The sequence below is a fragment of the Rhopalosiphum padi genome, chromosome 4 (assembly GCF_020882245.1).
Source record: "Rhopalosiphum padi isolate XX-2018 chromosome 4, ASM2088224v1, whole genome shotgun sequence".
Lineage (NCBI taxonomy): Eukaryota > Metazoa > Arthropoda > Insecta > Hemiptera > Aphididae > Rhopalosiphum > Rhopalosiphum padi.
This window is the reverse complement of record NC_083600.1, coordinates 23,331,004-23,352,153: the sequence shown is the minus strand read 5'-3', so window position 1 is coordinate 23,352,153 and position 21,150 is coordinate 23,331,004. Positions and strand designations below refer to the sequence as shown.

The 21,150-nt window shown below is 27.4% G+C and overlaps 1 protein-coding gene across 4 annotated transcripts in view; it reads left to right on the top strand.

The window, feature by feature from the left end:
* LOC132929842 (dual oxidase maturation factor 1) overlaps positions 1 to 21,150 on the top strand; it is a 60,120-nt gene extending 38,970 nt beyond the window's left edge. For 3 of the 4 annotated variants that reach the window (XM_060995445.1, XM_060995446.1, XM_060995444.1), the window contains exons 4-9: positions 15,193 to 15,327; positions 15,498 to 15,723; positions 16,381 to 16,595; positions 18,573 to 18,771; positions 18,902 to 19,165; positions 20,313 to 21,150. In XM_060995445.1, coding sequence (XP_060851428.1) covers positions 15,193 to 15,327; positions 15,498 to 15,723; positions 16,381 to 16,595; positions 18,573 to 18,771; positions 18,902 to 19,165; positions 20,313 to 20,370 — 1,097 coding nt within the window. In that variant the 3' untranslated portion in view covers positions 20,371 to 21,150. Of the gene's footprint in view, positions 1 to 15,192; positions 15,328 to 15,497; positions 15,724 to 16,380; positions 16,596 to 18,572; positions 18,772 to 18,901; positions 19,235 to 20,312 lie in introns of all 4 variants that reach the window. The other variant, XR_009662164.1, reaches the window with a different exon arrangement.

Sequence of the window (21,150 nt, the reverse complement as noted above, 5' to 3'; positions counted from 1 at the left end):
TTATAATAATATGTGAAACGTTTTAATTTTGGGTGAATATAATCACCCAAAGGTTTCTTACCTAATTAAAGATTATATTATTATATATACTATTAACTACTCTCCCCTTTAATTTTTAAATTCAAATAATGCATCAACTATCTTAAAGAACATATTGGGTTTTGAGCTTTGTAATTTCTACTGGTATGTAGTCATAATTTAAATGAATGTATACTAAATCAGTTTCCATTGAATTACTTATGTGATATTATTATTTATTCAGCTTTTTAAAGTATTAACAGTATCAATTGAGCTTAATAGCTGTATAACTTTTCTTACTTTTAAAATTGTTTAGCAATAGTAGGACGCTGAATTCATAGTCTCCATCTAATTATTATAGGTTCGGGAGTAGGGAGGTTAATTGGAGCTTCTTATTTTTTAAACAGTAAAATACGGAAACGAGCCTTTATATAAGTATGTTTGTTTTACGTTGCCCATCGACGAAAAACTATCGTTAAATCCAGATTAATGGCATTAACAGATAAACAGTTTAAAAAAACACGTTTAAGCAATGAATGTAAAAAGCACCCAAAAAAATATGTAAAAGCAATAACTTTACTGCCCTAACTATTATGTTATAATTTATAATGCAATACGATTTATGACCAATTTTTATTTTATCAATTATATGTTTTAATATTGTTAGTTGTTATCATTTAATTGATATATACTTTTAATAGATAGCGATAAGTCGGAATTATTACCTAAAATATACTATAACAAAATAACAGTAATGGCATCGATGGGAGCGCATACACCCAAATTTTGGGAAAATTACGCTTTATGAGTATTTGTCATTTTATTATAAATGTATTTTCTATCATTTCTTTATTATCAATGTATATAAATATAACCCATTTTGAATGCAGCTAGGGTTTTCATAATGTTAATACATAGATGTAACGCTTAGAAATTTAGACATTTTATCGATACGACCATTTTTTATACGGTTATGGCAGAAGAAATGTGTGTATATATGTTTAATCATTATAGCCAAACAATATATATCTTCGGGCATCGTATCGTGTCTGCATTAAGCGTATACCTATTTATGTGTGTGTGTGTGTGTGTGTGTATGTATATAATAATATGATCATTCATCCGGAATTAACCACAATTATCGTTACTAAAAGTCAAGGAAATCTCAGTTCGACCACCTTGACAGTCCGGATATTAGACCGATCTTATTTGTACTTCCTATTCAGCGTTAAACAACATGTGTATACTAATGTAACATACATATAATATTACTAATAACGCATTCCTTTACTGCGCCAAAACCATTAGTCGACCTTGCCCAAAATGCGCAATCGTTGAATCACATAAACATATTATACAATATGCATATCTACCACCGACCTTCTCGATTGTCGATTGCACAAAATATAGCGTTTATATCTTACTTATTCGTTTATATTCAGATAAAGCATATCATATTAATATGCGGACTCTTAAAAGTACAACAAATATTTTGTTGGAGCTTTTCCTGAACAATCATTACAATTTTATCATCACAGGGAATTAATATTGTTTAGAGTTATGGAAAAATATACGATTGTCGTAGAACACTTGATCGACCTTTGGTCATTATTTCTGCTTCAAAGTGACGTTTTCACTAATTTTTACAAAAAATAAATGAAATAAAAATGATTATTCTGGTTATGCATTTACTATTCATAACAAGTGGATTTTGGTTTGGTTCATTAGTCATTTGGCCTAGCGCTATTAATTTTGTCCCATTCATTTGTCAAATTATATTTTCTTCTGTCATTTTGTCTGATTTGTCCTTCACAAATATACTAAACTAACTAAAGTAAAAGAAACGGGTCATATCTTATTGAGAAAAAATATTCAATAATCTGTATTTGAAAATCGCAATAAAAGATTTATTAATATAATTTATATTACCTTCAAGACTGACGAAAAATCGCGAACATTATATAATTGTGTTCGAAGGACTTAAATGAAATCAATATATTAAAACTGAAAAGGTGTTTTTGTCTAAGCGTACTTTTATGCAAAGTACATAAAATTTAGTGTAATGTTACAGTGAATTTACTTAAATGGCTATAATGTCCTGAACTCCTGAATAGATTTTTTAAATTTAAATTCTTATTAATTATATTATATTGGGTAGGTAAATTGTTATATTGTTGTACATTTTTAAATATGTTCTTTATTTAGTGTTGTAATATAATAATATTACAATTACAATATCATAGACAACATGCAGATAACAAACTTGGTATAAAAAATATTCAAAGGTTAGAAAAGTCCAGTAATTATAACGCTTACGTACCTATATATAACATGTACATAAAAAACAGGCATTTTTAAATTATTTGTTAAATATTTAATCAATTTTTTTCTGTCATTAGTATCATTATAGTAAATTAACAAGATATTCCATATTATATTATTATGTAACATATTACATATATTATTAATTATTATAACTAGTATTTATAACGAATAATATAATTATCATTTATCATGTAATATCATGGTTATATAGGGCATTATCTGAAATTACACTAATCAGAATATAGGTATATATTAAACATTGTTGTCAATCATTCAATCCAAAATGTCTGTAATACAAATATACGATTTATATATTATATAATATTATAAGTGTATGTATAGATTTCTTTAGTTATTATAAGTGTATGTATAGATTTCTTTAGTTGATTTGTGTACCAATATAGTTTGGATAATATTATAATATATCACTTTAATTTTTCATTTCTCAAATGTTATCATTATATAAAATCTATTAATTATTTATTTCGTATCGTCATTCTGGTTGTATTCGTTTAATAAATGTGTAGGTTATTTTTTATAGAAGAACAAAACTGTCAAATGCTAAGTTCAGCATTACAGCCATAAGTACTCGTTTAGAGGGTGTGCACATTTTTTTTTTTTTAAACGTATTTATTCACAATTATTAACGTGTTTGTAAAGTCAATCGAAGCATCGAAAGCTCCTTATACCTTTATCCGCAAAAAATAGTATAGACTCGATAAAAATTGCCGTGGGTGTCCTACATTTTGACATCACCGTTTCTTAATTTTTTCAAATACTAGTGTCTAATTTAAATTAATTTATAATGAATTTCACGAGTTAGAGTAATCTGTATGTTTTAAATCTATTAAGGCGTTGCGCATAACGACAGAGCTTTTTACTGGCCAAACAAGTATTTTCCAAAAAATGAACACACGCCTCGTTTTAAAACCAATATATAATTATTCCCGCCTATAACTCGGCTTGGGAACTATATATACACAATTATTAACGTATATAAGCAGGTACGTAAATCGTTTCATGATTGACGTTTATATTTATTATAATTATATATTTATATACCCACTATATGGTCATTACTATACAACCACGTATTGTGTTAGAGTATATACATTAACATATTTTGCAATTATTATTCTGTAGAACTCGACTTTGTCACTATTTTGCAGTGGCAGAAAATCGGAGAAAAAACCGAGCGCATTTTTGTTTGTCGCGTTCTGACTTTATGTAACGCAAATATAAAATATTTTCACTGGCAATTGCATGTAATTACGCTTATGAAACTACTTAATATATGTATGTGTATGTGTATCTGTGCTGATTATCGCGAACAATAGCAAAAGAAACAATATTGTTTTTCCCGTCAATCTTCAAGGATATATTTGTGCATTAGTCTCAAGGATCGAAAATAATTGTATCGTTAGTTATTCAGAAAAATAATGAAATTAATTAAACGCGTGTATATTATAATATAAATATATAACACATAATAATATATGTGTATAATGCGTGTACACTGCACGGTACAAGTGTGTTTGTTATTTTTATACCCACACATGCAGTCGAAGAAATCCAAGTGAAAAGTCATTGCGAAAATTGTATTTAATACGTTCGAGTGACCTTAGAACTGCTGACCGGATCGAAAATATCGTGTTTACACTTTGTATGTTTCTCTATTTCAATTTCGGTTTCCTCTATATGTAATATGTAGGGATAGATAGGTACAGTGTACACGACGAAGCATAATATATAATATATTATATATGTGATAATATCGCATAAAGTACACAACAAGTGTTGTACACACGCATAACATCTATCGTATAATATTATACGTAAATTTATCGGAGCGAAAATATGTGATATGTATATTATATACATAATAATACAGTCATCGCGAACGGTGAACATATGACCGGAACACGGTAATAGTATTAAACGCCGCAATAAAAATATATCCCACCTTCAACCTGAAATATTATGTTCAAATCAAAACGATCATAAATAATAACAACATTATTCTGCGTTTAAACGCGTTTCGCAAGTGTCAGCATTAAAATTAAGACTACCGCAAATTATGAGTTGTACCCTAGGTACCTATAGTATCTACCTATCATCTTACATAACTGACACTTAACTATCAAAGTAATTTATGTACCAGAACGGATCAAGATGCTATTATTATAATACATCATCATAATAGCACACGCGTATACTGCATAATATATTATATATTTTGCAGCGCGAATGTTTTATATGTATATACCTCTGTACGCGCTGTGTATAGGTACTTATATTATGTGTTTAAATCTGCGTTTCATTTGTATACAAGATGATTTACCAAGTATGGATTGATCTACCTTCATTCTTTTATTTTTCAATAATGCGTTTATTCAAATTTTTGGAATTTTTAAGCAATAGTAGGTACACGATTGAAAACCACTAAATAATTCCAAAATACTTGGAATTTTTTATGCTATTTGAAAATTATCCTATATATTATATAGTTAGTAACGCTAATTTAAATGTTTTCAAATAAGAATGGCTCTTTTTTTTACTGTAAATTGTAAATAAAAAGATTTTTTTAAATGTCGATATCTTTAAATTTAAATTTGAACTAGTAGTATTTTGTATTTTTAATAGTTTTTATGCTAAGGATAATAATTCTTATGTTTTATTAATTATTATAATGATTTTACATGATGTATAAAATACATGGTGTAATTTAGTACTTATTATACTCTGACATTTTTACGAATTACAAAATATGGTAATATATTAATTGCTCTATAATTTTCAAATTATCATTGGCCCCCACACTTCTTCAAAACCTATTAGGTATTATTATATTAAATTATTAAATTTCTTAAAACTCAGAAAGTATTTATTTGAATTTTGATTTTTAGTTACCAAAATTAAAAAAAAAAGTCTAATAATTTACAATAAAAACGATATTTTATATAGTTAAAATAAAATTTTCCCCATGGAATATTTTATACTAATTTAAAAATTAAATATTTTAAATTATGGTATACTTAACAGCTTTGAAAATCAGAATTTAAATGAATTCATTATTAAAAAGAAAAATGAAGGCGAGTGAGTCATGTTGTCAAGTTGTGCGCTTCGATGCGTTTTCCCATACTATAAGCGTATAAAATAATATAAATCGTGACTGCAGGCTACATACCTACATAGTATTATTTAGAATCATTTATCAGCTATTATATTGAGTAGATGTTCAATGAGCTTATAAATATTATTATACTCTTTTGGGTTAACAAAGAGCTAGTTTAATTCAAAATATACACATTTTGAAAATGGTTTTGTATATTTAATATGTTTACATATTACATAGACTGTAAGCTTTTAAAACATATTTTACATTTTAATGACATGTTTAAATTATTTCCACATATTTTGTGATTTTTTTTATATGTTTTACATTTTTTCGGAATAGAGAGAAACTTTACAAGACTCAAAATCAATTTTTTTTTTGACAATAAGGAACGATGCTAATTTTTGCGGAGCTCTAGGGAAAATAAATTACAACTTATGAGGGGCTTTTGAATTCAAAGGGCATTCCTGCAATATAAAGATTTCGACAATATATAGGAGAAAATTTTCATTTTAATATTTAAAATTTTTAAATTAAGTGAAATATTTTAGTTCTAAACTGCTGTTCTACCTATCATTCGTGTACACTGTACACTAATAATAACTGTTTAATAGTCTTTAATGTAATTATTCTACGGTTAATTTTCTTTAGTAAAATAATTTTAAAATCACAGACTATACCTACTATAGAACCTATTTGTTTCGTATATTATAGTATTTATATGTTATGTATTGTCTAATGTTCCTCCCTTTTTGGATCTACCGCCGATCTAGGGCTTATAACTTATAAGTATAGGCTTTTATGTAGACACAACGTACCACAATATTTTAATGTTATAGCTATTCTCGTCTACAGTTGTCGCTAACAAACCGATCGCAATAGTCATTTTCACATTATATTATATTATTCGTCGCGAGAACCGTTTCACTTTCGACCGTGTGTGTAGTAATATATATAGGCAATAACACGCGAACAGTGTATACGAGCACGTAAGACTTCGCGCGCGTCATGACGATTATTATAAACGCGTCCCGGAGGGTCATCGCAATTGTCCGGGCCGAGAGAGCCGCCGAGAGTTTCGTCACACGCGCTTTTATATTATACGTCTCGAAATCGTTATTATGTTGGCGGCTTTTTTTTCGCAACAATACATCATAATATGCATATACATATATAATATGCGTAAATAAAATAAAGTAATAATAATAATAATAATATTGTCAACGCCACCGAGCGATTGACTGAGACGACATCACGCGATGCTGCAGCGGAACGTCGATCGCGTTTTCGGTCCTTTTGTTTTATGATCTCTTCGCTTTCACACTCCCGCGAACAGCCGGTGATTTTGTATTATTATGTACTATTACAATAACGATAATCGAAACATTCGCCTTTAAGCGAAATATAATAATAAGCGCGTATTACGCGATATCACGCGGGCCTAATAGGTCGATTCGCGATTTACGCGTATATAATAATAATAATAATATATAAAAGCGAATGAGAAATATTACTCTCACATGATAGTGTATAGTAGGCAGTACCTATACTATACGAGTCTGTCGTGTTTTTGCGCTTTTTATTTTTATTTTACCGCCGTATACCGACTCATCCAACCGTGACCGCTGCGACGACGGAAAAACATTATTATTATTATTATTACATGCGCATTATATACTGTTGGCCTCATTTGCGCCGCGGTTGCACACGCATACCACACATAATATATTATTGCGAATATATACATTAATAATACATATAAGTGTAGCGTATATAATAATATATAAAATTATCGTTCAGGTTCTTAAAGTTTTATTTTTCGTTCTCGCGTGGACGCCGCTATATATTATTGTAATCATATATATATTATATTATTAGGAAAATAATTCAGCCGTAGCTGACAGTAGCAGGGCACCTGTAGAGTTACATTATGCATAGTATATAAGTTGTTACAATGTATAAGTACTATAAGTACCTACCGCCGTGTCGATGACATCTGCCACCGATGTTTCGTAAATCGTTTACATCTGGTAGATACATCGCCGTAGAACTGTAATCACCGCGAGCCCATAGACGGATTTGTTTGGCCGTCGCATAAGAATATTTACGACATTTCATTTCATTAAAAAAAAAAAACGTTTTAACGGTCTTACCTTTTTTGGTACAATGCGCAATGTCGCGATAGCCGAGTGTTATATTACACGGTAATATTATATAATAGTATTTATGTATTCGCGTGTGTACAAGATAATTCACAACAAAGCACACTCACTCTCATCCCTATATTATTTCATAATTAATTTATTCAAATAATTCTGATTTTTGGAAATGTTGAGTATACTATTGAGGATCATATTTTAAATTATTTATATTTTTTTATATTATTCAAATGAGAAATAAACTTTTTTACTTACTATACAATATTATAAGATGATTTTTTTAAATCAAAGTTCGAACGAGTAGTTTCTGAGTTTAAAAATGTTTTTTTTTATAAGATATAAAAAATATATTATATAATATTGAATTTGTTTACTTTGCCTGTCTGTCACTTAAAAATTCTAAAATTAGAATTTAGAATATTTAAATACATTCTTTCTCAAAGAGAAAAGGGGGTGAGCATGCTAGGTGAATCATCCTGTATTGTTTACAGATAGTGGCATAAGACAATCGGATGCAAAACTATAAATACAGTGCTCGCAAATTTAATGTCTTATGAATGTGTTTATTGTTTATGTTTTGTATGCAGGCGTATAGTTATTATTACGACTTATTCGCCTACGCGTATAGAAATTAATTGGATACTTATTGCAAATGCGGTAACGAGACTGACGTCGTGCGTTATTTAAGTGCAAAACATATCACTATGATGCTATAACTCTAGGGGGTTATTCAGTATTCTTAACTACTGATACAAGAAGCTGATCCGACTGATCCGTACTAGGAAGTCTGTAAATGGTTAGGTACTCAAAAGTGCACGGCATGGTTCTGATTTTCGTTTTTTTTTTTTAATAATTTCAACTATTTGTTAACTCAGCGTGATTGGTTAATGAATAAGCTGTTGTAATTAAACAGTTATAAAGTTACAACACATACGTAGATACCTATAGAATATATATGTATATTATACATTTTTAATTTAAATTTTAAAGGACGAAAACTATGGAGACTGGAGAGGACTTGTCGTATTATTATATAATATATTTAATACTCAATTCGTTCGTTTTCCGTAAAAATTACTAGGTAATTAAATTTTAAAACTGTCCTAAGTAACTCAAAGTTTGGCAAAAATCTCAAACTCTTGTTAATAAATTGCTTCGTAAATGTTAGACTGATAGAATTACTGTTTCGAAAGACACGATAAGTGGATTTACCGTAATACTGTGTTAATGTCGATTATATTATTATTATTATAGAAGCGATATATTGCAAACACGCCAGCCGTGTGATTCACACGGTGTGAATAAAGGTACCTATATATTTGACGCGATTTTTTTTTTTGAAACGTGCTTCGTTCACTTACGTCACACGATTTACGATTACGAAAAAGAGATGGTGTAGTATATTAAAATTTAAATTGTCGAAATTAAGACATTATACGGTTTTTGCGTTTATATTTTTGTACGATTAATATTAGATTATTGAGAATATGTATGTAAAAGTCTGAACGTATCAATATAGTACCTATTCGTAGATTATTGGTTTCGCCTTGAATAAGATAGAGCCTGTAATGAAGTCGACTTGAAAATATTACATATTATATGACTCGGACAGTCGACACTAAAATAGGAAGTACGATAAGCGAGCGTTTGTGTACATAAGTTATGACGCATATTGCATTCGCCCTCCTTGAAACGTTAACTATTTCCATGGGTAGACTACTATAAGGTACGATTGCTGCAGTCTAACTATTTAATAATTATACAAGGCGATTCTCAAGCTTTGCTCATCAGTCATCAACTTTATTAACGCGTTTATTCAATAATTTTGATTTTAGGAATTTATATATATATATAAGTAGTATTTACTTTATAGACCATAATATTTTCAAATATTTAGATTTTTATGTAATTTAAAGAAGGTTCTTAATACTTCAACACAATTTTTTTCTGGTAATAAAACAACCAGTGAATCGCCCTTCTTTACTGTAATTTTTTAAGTAGATTATTTATCTTCGAAAGTATTGACTCATTTAAATCATTATTTAAACAAGTAGCTTCTATATTTTTAAACTATATTTTTGGAATAACAGTTTTAAATTTAATAGAAAATAAATGTGATATTTAGATAGTATAGTTATTATATATTTATTATAATTATATTAATCGTAACTCAAAAAATGTTTACAAATTACAAAATGTTAGTAAAAAATCCAATTGTTTAAAAGGATGGTCTCTAATTCTCTAAGTATATAGTAAAACACTTATACTGCTACTGAAATATCAAAATAAAAAATAGGTGGATAATTTTAAAATAGTTATTATTTTCTAAATTAAAAGTGAAATAATTTTAAATTACATCATTATATTCTTCTTATTCTTATTTTGTTGATTTAAAACTAAAAACAATTATACTACTTAATTTTAATTTTAGATTCTGAACAAAGAGAAAAATGTTAATTTTACAATGTTGTGTATTTTTTTTTCGGTGTGTATATGTATGCACGATAGTACTCAGTAAAATGCTTCGAAATTCGTCTCAACTTTGAGGCTGGTTTTAAATAGCAAATTGGATCTAGTATAGAGAGGTTAAAATTAGAAGATTTTTTTTTTTTAATCAGAAAAACAAACAAAAAATTAAGGAAAGACAGACATAACCTGGCTAAACCAGTTTTCGACTAAATTGATTTCTTTATATTGTTATAATTAAAAAATGAATAATAAATACAGAAACTTGAATTTTTCACACGTATTTATATTATCATTTGAATATTTTGGAGCTATTTATTAACAATTTAAATATTTCATTTTTATAAATATCGATCAATTATTACATAATTATTAAATTTAAAATGTATGCAATCGATTTTCATCTGTACCTACATTATTAACTATTTCTTCTCAATTTTTTTTTTTTTTTTGTCATTTAAAAACGATAATAACCATAGATACTTGAAATCTTTATAAAATGTTTATATTATCATTTTCTATAAATGGTGTAATTTTTAATATATTTTGGCTCTTCGTGTTACCTATTTATAAGTATGGGAAATTTTTAGTTTTTTTAACTTTTTTTCTATAAATGTTGATAAAAATTATTCGCTAATAATATTCTTTAAATGTAAAATAATTTAAAATATGCTAACATATTCATCATAAAAATGTTCGTATGAACAATATAAAGGTTACAATATGCATTTTTATCCTACTCTGCAATTTCTAGTAAAGTATGAAATTAACATAAAAATGCATAAACATTCACCCTTCAATAAAATTATTATAGTAGTGGTTAATCTGTAAAGCTAGATTGACGCATTTTTAATGATTTTTCTCTTTTTACCTGAATAAATTTCAACACAATTATACTACAATCGCTCAATTTTTTTTTACCAAACTCAGGATCGTTTTCTCGTTTTAAAGTTCTTATTTTCCTTTTACATTTATTTTCCTTTATTATACTTAGTATAAATATAAAGTAATTAAGAAGATAACAAATCAGTAATAAATAATAAATATTGTTAAATTATTAGATTAATATACCTACCTATAATGTTATTTAAAAAAAAATTGTTTTAAGATATGAAATCTTGATGTATCGTTGTCTTAGGTGATTAAAATAACTTGTAAAACTTATTAAAAATACTTAGTCTCATAGATAAACTTGTATAAATAGTATTATTAGATACACAATAATTATAATATTAAAATGTAGTTATTTATACATAATCTATTTATAAATACCATTTTTTCTTTTACGTTTATCATAATGTATTTAGAAACCATAATATAGGTACTACCTATTTTTTTACCTGTCCGACCTCCACGAGCAAAATATATTTATTTATAGTTTTTATTTCAACGTACGCTGTGATGGTAAACATTTTTATTTCGTTATTGTACACGATTGTATAGATATATAGTTTCAAATAATAAATATATACTTTCTTTTTTAATATGATTAATACACATATTTTGTATTCTATATTTATTATTCTTAATCTTTTTTTAATAATATCATAAACATGCATCAACATTTTCATCGGCTAATCAGCATAGTAGGTTACCTTAATGAAAATATTATTTTGTTATAATATAAAAACATGTCTGCTTTAGTTAAGCTTAAAATGTATTGAATGCAAAATTAAATAATAATATTAGGTATATTATATTATTAATTTATATATACCTCTATAGTCTATTGGATTCATTTTTCTAGATTTACTTTTGTTCCGAGCTGTGTATTAAAACCTTAATAACATCCGCATTACACTTTAAAATAAATGATCGATTCAATAACAGTTCTTTTATGAATTACTTATAAATTACTTTTTATTACTTTATTTTACTTTTTTAAAACATTTATTTACTATTTTACTAATAATGCTGACATTTTCCACAATTTTAAAAACAGAATATGATACATCAAATTATACATATGACGATATTTTATTTATTGATTTGTATTTTTCATTAAGAATTCTACATACAATAAGCATATGTTATTATATTCATATTAAATCTATCTAAATTACTTAAAACTTATAATAATTTATTATACATATTGTATATTAATCATACATTTTTTTTTATGGTAACAATATAATGTTTTTATATTCTTGAATAAAAAATAAATAGTCATAAAATGTAATTGCAGTTTGGTATATACCTACCTATAGTGCCCACTAAAAAATGTATTCTACACTAAGCACAAATCACAGTAATATCGATGTAAACTGCGTCTAACTACTAACAAATGCATACTGTAACCTTCGACCCAAGAAACTGTATAAAAAATATTAATTGATTTATAGCGTTTTTATGTAAATTTAAATGTTTTGAAATATGTATTTTGATGATCATTATTCAATAGGAATGCAATTTTTTTTATTGAGAAGATCTTACAATTAGAATAAAGAATATGTTTACTAAGAAAGAAACAAAGTATATAAATGTTTGTTTATGAAATTAATTTAAAAATACACATTATTCAAGGATAGTAAGAACCGTTAAAAACTCTATAGTTATATTATATAGTAAATAATTTACAAGTTCTCGAGGTTAGATTTGTGATTATCTACCACTATCTGTAAAAGTATTAAAGTATATGCTCTTTTCGTGAAATTTGACTAATTAACTTTCATATATTTTCCAGCGTTAAATTTTCCTAATGCTTTGATCTAATTTATAAGCTATAATATTAATTTCAACTTTAACAATTGTTTTAATTATTTTCTGGTTTATCGAAATTAAATCCAAGGACCAAATGTTAAACATCTTTAAAATATGTGACCTAAACACAGTTGTTTTTATATACTCGTGTACCGATATAAATTGATTATTTATTCATAGTATTATACTACTATGTTAAAAAGAAAGAAAAATTGCTTATTAGTAGTAAAATTACTAATTACTAGTCTTGTGATAAACCACAAACAATTTTCGCCGAATATGTACCAAAAAAAAAAAATGAATAATATTTCAGAAAACTATGTTCATTATACTTTCAACTAAGTGAAAAAATATTAGGTATATTATTACATAATTCAAGTGTCTGTCATTACGATACGTATCCACCTACGTGACAATTGACAAGTCGACAAGATAAATGTAAAAAAAACTTTACCTATAGTGTTTTTGTTGTTATAAATTGACTACATCTGTCATTACTAGGATTAGGTTTTTAATAAAAAAAAATTCATAAAAGAAAATCACTATAAGATTTTTTTTTAAATAGTTAAATGTGAAAAAAATATTAGTTATTGGAATGTTATAACTTATAATGCTTTGACGATATTGGATGTCTTAAATGTCCAAATAATACCCAACAAATACAAAAAAACATTGCATTAAAATAACCAAAGTTCCAAAGCTGTATATTAACTTAGTACGTTTTTGTACACTGATTTACTTATATTTTGAATTTAGTTATCGTCGAAATAACTGTATAAGTAATTAGTATGTTACTTATAATAATATGTTAATAATATATTAATTAAATAATAATAATAATATATGTATCTACTTACTACAAATCATAATATACATATTTTATACATATGTTATCATACTTCATGATCTCATAGTATATTGTTTACTATGTAGAATAAAAAATAAATTTATATCTTTTTCACAATTGTCCACCCACTTTTAAAATGCATCTATCGTATGAGGCCGTAAATCATAATATTCGTAATAATAGGTCTTGCTGATTTCGTTTACATAGTTTTGCCCGCATCAAATGATTACTTGAATACAATCACCAAGTACCCACCTACCAGATCATAATAATTTTATCATTTTAACTTTTTACTTTTTACGGTTAACTTATTTATAGGAATGTATATTATATAGACGCACATTTTTTTTTTATACAAATTAACGAATTAAAATAATTTTCCACGTATTCATTACAAACTACAGGCATTTTAAATTATAATATTCTTAAATTCCGTAAAATCTTTAAACGTTTTTTATTTACTTTTCAAATTTTCAAGTTTAAGACTATTAATTGTTCATCGATTTACTGTCTTCTACAAACATTTATTTTTACACTTAAAATGAAAAACAGTTATAAAGAAGACCACCAGATATCTGATTAAGTAATTACTTCGACAATTAACAATTATTTAACAATGATTTTGTATTTTCCATGGTTTTAATATTAACCTTGCAATTTAACATAAATTGTGGTTTTTACAAGCAATTATAGTGTTCGTTTGGTTCAAATTTTATTTTGTTCAAAATAAATAAAAATATTTAACTTTTTTAATTATATTTCTTATTTTTATACCGTATTTGAATAAATAGATAATAATATAGGAATATATTGTATACTTTGATTTTTATGCTCTTTTATTTGAAAATGTGTACCTACCTACGTATGATTGTACTGGTCTTATACTGCGATTAACTATATACTTCATTATAATTTATATTGAATCCCAAATTTAATCAATGGACCTTGGGACTGTGTCCCTTTGTCACCCCTTAATTCACCTTGTACATATTATGATTCTCTTTATTTTTATAATAGAAAAATAAACGTTTGTATATAGTTTATACAGCGATGACGACAAGACATGGTAAATAATATTATACATAGATACACAAATGCACGAATTGTTTTATAAAATTTCAAAAGTATATTTTAACAATTACTTTTAGTTACGCATTGTTTGTCATATAGAAGGAAAATTATAATCATGAAAAATAAAATGACGGGTACCAAATCGTCTTTTCGAGTTGTTAAAAATCTGCAATAGATATAAAGTATAAACAAACATAAAGCTATTGTAAAATCGTTAATTATATTATTTTTTTTTTTTACGAAAAATAATATTATAATAAACTAATTGGGTTAAATGATGGCCTCAGGGCCGTGACAAGGTTTGTTGAGGAACCATCATATTCAGCACATTTACCGCGGTTCGGCGATTTTGCGACCTACTGAATTTTGGGACGCGCTTTCGCTTTTTCGAGGTCTCCGTGGGAAAACTAGATTATATAATTTATTTATATCGATCGTACATCATTTTCATTTGAATATAATTAATATTTTTCGAAAAATTATCGTTACAGTGTCGATACTGGGTTCCAGTTGGCACGTGGCTGAAACAGTGATCACGAGCGCTTACCGAGCTCTTTCCAAAGAACTGATTACTGCGGAACTCGGTGCTTATGTCGGACTTGGTCATATCAACATAACCCTGTGCGGTAAGGAAGGATATCATCAATTTTTTTTATATATTTCACGTTGTTGACGAGACAAGCTACTTATAATATCGCATGATTGGTATCAAACGAATACTTAACAATAGTATAACGTACGACGTATACTTATTTTTTCTGTTATACTAAATTATGTTTTTTTTTGTACCTTACAGCAATACCATCCGACAACTCTTCGATGCCATTGGAAGATATCAGCTTCAACGAACGTTTTTCTTGGTTGGGAGCTCACGAAATGGGCGAAAGCTATCAAGCTGCCTTGTACCGAGGCATGCCTTTCCCTATACTAACCGTCGCTGAATACTTTAGTTTAGGCCAAGAAGGGTTTGCTTGGGGAGGTCAATACAGAGCTGCGGGATACTATGGAAGCATATTTTTATGGTAAATATATCCTTATGTATACAATAATATATAAATATGTATATAGTTTGGAGAATCTTTCAAAGATGATTGGTCTTATTAGCATTGGTAGATTTTATCGTATGTATAAAATATATAGACGTAAAATGGGAATCAAAATGTACATAATTCAAGTTCTCTAAACTTTTAAAGTAAAATTATTATGACATACCAGACATCTCGCCACAATTATATTAGTTTCGATTAGATGTCACAATTTTTATACAAAACAAATATATTTAATGTTGATCGATACGTACTGTGTATTCACTGCAGTATATGTTATATCTTATATAGTTACAATTTACCATTTAGTCCAACAATACAAACGTTTGGATCACTATGGTCAGTCATCGCATTAAAAAAATACCATGTCATATATATTAATTAATAATTTTTCCCGAAAATTGCTGTGCGCCACGTTGCCTCGGTGCAACGCTGCAGTGTTAAGTTTCCTTTACACGTGTAATAATATGCATATCAACAGGGTTCAAAATGGCTAAGCCTTCTAAGGTCTATTCCCTTCCATCCCATAATTACGTCTGTGTCGCTCAAAATCAAATTTAAAGACTGATTTGCGCAAATTGAATGACGTGTTCGTATATTATAATATATAATATATTATGTTTATGTTAACAGGACAGCGTTTGTATTGTGGTTTCTGATGAACGTGCTGCTGATCGTCGTTCCGCGGTACGGAGCGTACACAATGATAGGCATGGGAAGTTTTATGGTCGGAGCAACAGTCGCCTATCACTGTATGCTTCCGTCGTCACCTCTAGTCATACGTTTTCAGGACGACAAGTTTTTACTGTTCAGGCTGGGCTGGTGTTTCTGGCTAACACTATTTACTGGTTTGTTTGCCCTGCTCGTATTATATAATATATAAGTGCTTATATTGCTAAACGTTAATTGCACCCAACTAAGAGAGAAAATTGTAAATTGCGATCAATATACATTTATAAGGTATACATTACCGTGTATAGTAAATTGCTTTTGGAAATTTTTTAAGTAAGATTATTTTCATGTTAACCATTTTATGACACATACAATTTGTCATTGTGATTTTTGCACACATCAATGATCAATTTCATGGTGATGATTAGTATTTTATTTTAGTAATATTTTAGTTAATTCTACAAACGTTTTGAAAAATCCTTAACGTGCGTTGTAAACTAAATAGCCACATTATTTCACCTTAAGCTAATTCATCTTTTTATTTTGAAAATTTTGCATTTTCGTAATAATATAATCTTTGGTGTTTCACCAACATCTGTCAAGTAAAATAATTGATTAATGATTATAAACGATTATAAAGATAAACGTTCGGATTTCACATTAATAAAATATGTACAACAGTGTTTAAAATACTATTAGGTACATCGATGAAATTCAAATGTAATTATATACTAAGGGATATAAGCACAAATTATCATACTTACCTATTTTAGAAATTAAAATATGTCATGCGCAATTTATCTAACTCTTTTAACTACCAGCTGTTACTATACCTAATCACTGTAGGCGAAATTTGTGCTCATCTATCGTTTCACGTATACTTATTATACAGTTATATTATTATATCATTGTGTATAATGTTTTAATAATTAAATGTAATATATAATAAAGAAGGGACCAAAGTTATAAGCACTGAACGTATAAACTATATAGTATATACATATATATACGTAGTTTATATATACTATATAGTATATACATATATATACGTAGTTTATATATACTATATATACTATATTTGCATGTATTATCATACTGAATTAAAATTGTTGTGTAAATTAAAAACCAATTCGGTCAAAATGTATTTAAGGGGTCTCGAAACTACCATATTCCAATAAGGAAGTTATATAGACACAACTTCAAGTGTATATTCAGGCTTCTGGCTATGTCTCTATGATAATCAAAAACACGTATAATTGATCATTGGAAAACTATTTTTACAATTATTATTCAAAGGACGAAATTATAAATACGACTAGGTCATTCATTCATACATGTTATGTAGAAATTACATTTTTCCCAGACTTAAAATGTGATAGTCGCTTACCCCTCACGGCCTCACCCTTCAAACAGTTTGTTTTTTATTTTCAAAATAAGTTAATTATTTAGATAACTGTAAATAATTGATATGTTGTTGTTCGTATTGTAAATTTAATTGAATTTTATTATATACTGATTTAAATAAAAGCATTAAACAAAATTTATTTTAAAAAAGTTTAATTTTTTAATAGTGTTAGTACGTACCTATATTTATATTTTTTATTTGTTACCTACTTGAAGAGTTGCAGTTGACAAATAATGACAACATATTCAGAAATTTGTAAATATTTTTTTGATTACATTGTGTTGAATGAACTGTGCATTTTTTGTAAAAATTTAATATTTGCAATAATGACAGATTTTCAAAAATATAAAAAAAATTGTAAAGTAAAATATTAATTACAGAATTATTATGCTTAGATTCAAAACTGTAGCTTATTATACCTAGATATTTTTTTAAATAACTTATAAATATATTTACAGAAGCGCATAATTATAAACCCTAGTAACAATTATCGTGTAATTGTATACACCTACCGCACTTTCGAGTTATGTAATATTTTACGGAGTTTCCTCGATATCTATAATAATTTATATCGAAACGATTCCCACTTATAATTTGTAATAACTTCATTAAATTATAATGTGTTATAATATTATAATGACAGTAAGATGAGTACTATGTGCAAAAATAATAATAATAATAATAATTTATAACCTACATTATTTGGTAACTATAATCGTTCACATCGTTACCGTTTCGTCCTTCACAGGTCTGCTGTGCATTTCCGTTGGGTTGATAATCGTGGCCATCGACTGCGTGTACCCACATAAATTCTCCACCATCCTCGAAGTGGACTTCGACACGCCATATGACCGGCACATCATCATCGAGGACAGTATACACCGAAAGAAACGTGTCGGTAACAAGAGTCTGGAAGAACCCGAGGGCCTCGGCCGCAGGATATTAAGGTTGTCAAACGCTATATAATATTATTACAATCTATATATTATAATATAGTAAACGCATTGGGTGGTTTCGTCACGTATGAACCTTTATTTATTATTTATACTATGATTAATGCGCCATTTCGTCTCACAGGCGACTTTCGTCCAAGAAAGATGACGACGTCAACAACCACATGAAACTCGCTGGTACAGACAACCGTGGTTTTGAGTTAGACCCGGCCCCACCGAATTCCCCGTGGAGGTTTCCATACAACAGGCCCGCAGCCCAAGGGGTGAAGTTCAATAGGACTATATCACAGGACTCTATGACTAGCCAAACGTCCAACTTGGCAGTCGCTTTCAACAACCGTGACAAGAGCAGGCTGTCTATATTAAAAACGTCTTTGCCACCCATAAGGTGATCATATATGTTAATATAAAATAATACCCAAAGGTAGAGGAAAGTTGATGGCTTAATTCAACATGAGTAAGTTAAGTCATTGTCAATAACGCTAAGTTATACATTGATATATTTAATATAAACAACATAATTAACTTTAAAATTCTAAGGATAATGTGGAAAAAAGTATATCAAATTAACTCTGTTACAAAAAAAGTTTATTTAATAACAACTTGAATCACATAATAATATAGTAACGTAAATTACGATTGTGCAATAATAATTAGCTATTTCATTAAACATTCGTGCCACTATATCAGAGGTCGGGAACCTGCGGCTCCGGAGCCGCATGTGGCTCTTTAACATGCAACCTGCGGCTCTTTGGATAATTATCAATCAAGATCCGTAAAATATAAATTATATTATTCCCGCGTTATTATAGTGATAAATAAAGTTTTTCTATATTTTCTAAATTTAAGACGTATTATTATGTTTTTATTGCCTACCATTTTCTCAATGAAATAATAATACTATCTTTATTCTAATATATGTACTAATAAAGTAATAATTTATACACCACAATTAAAAAAAAAGGTTGTTCAAACCTGTGCGGCTCCCTGGATATCATAGTTTTGTAATTTTTGAAAAAATGGCTCTTTCCTACGAAAAGGTTCCCGACCCCTGCACTATATCTACCATCTTATGTTATTTAACTGTATAATATTAATAATATTAGACAATTATCACATAAAATAAATGTTGTAATTAAATAACAGTTAAATTAATATATTATAATCAATGGAATAACGTATAAAAATATTATGATTTTAACATAATAATGATTATTTTTCAAATTAATTAGAAAAATTGATAGGTGAGTATCTAAGTATATTACAATTAAAACATAAACCAATAAAGTTAAAAAAAGATTAACTTTTTAACCTTCCCAGTAAATTATCCCTGCTACTTGTATATATTATCATGAACTTTATGTTCATAAAGACAATCGTATCGACAAATAAATGTGTCCCTGGCGTTGTAATTATTACGAGACATTAATATAATTGCAGAAACAATTTATAAGTCGGAGAATTAGTCACCCTTGATTTTAAAAATAAACATAGATAATATTATAAATTTTTAATCATCGTAATTTTTTTTTTAGACCATCGCCGGGACAAGCAATAGTGGTTGATAGAGCCAAAGAAGTATCCATGTGGTGAAACTTCATAAAATAATATAATTTTAAATGTGCCAAGCAAAACGATTTGTGAAAATTTTTTTGAAGTCTGATCGTATAGACATATAGATATATACATATTATGTATCATATTATATATATTACAAAATGACAGTCATATAAAATTATAATTAGTTTCTATCATATTTATATGTTGGATTTTATTAAGTGAAACCTAATAAAACGAAAAGCTTAAAATTCTAGATGTCAAACTTTGATTAACTTAATTTACAATCAAGAGTCCATTATTATTTATACTACAATGATCAAAAATATGTAAAAATAGGGTTAAGAGTATATCAAGGAGATGTGAATATAATTATTGTAATGTTACCTATATTTATTTATTAATTAATATTATTATAAATTAAATGTTTATAAATATTTAATTAAGCTAATTTTTAAATCAAAAACTTTTTTATTGTATAAATTATTATTTTTTGACAAATATATGTATTTTTATTTATTTTATATTTGGTTATAAACATATTGTAATTATTCCCTTTTGCATATTATTTAACAAATTTGCTGAAAAATAAAAATCAAATTGTGCGAGAAACAGCAGTGGCTGCTTTGAGGAGGACAAGGTACATACTCCTTCTCCAGGCCTGTAGTTTTCTAAAAAAAATGTACTAATTAGAGAAAAAATGTTTACAATAAACATTATAAATATTAAATTGTATAATGTTAGATAATAGTTTGTATTTATTATTTATTAATATGTACCGAAATAAACGAGGCGATATGTTTAAAATTCTATAAA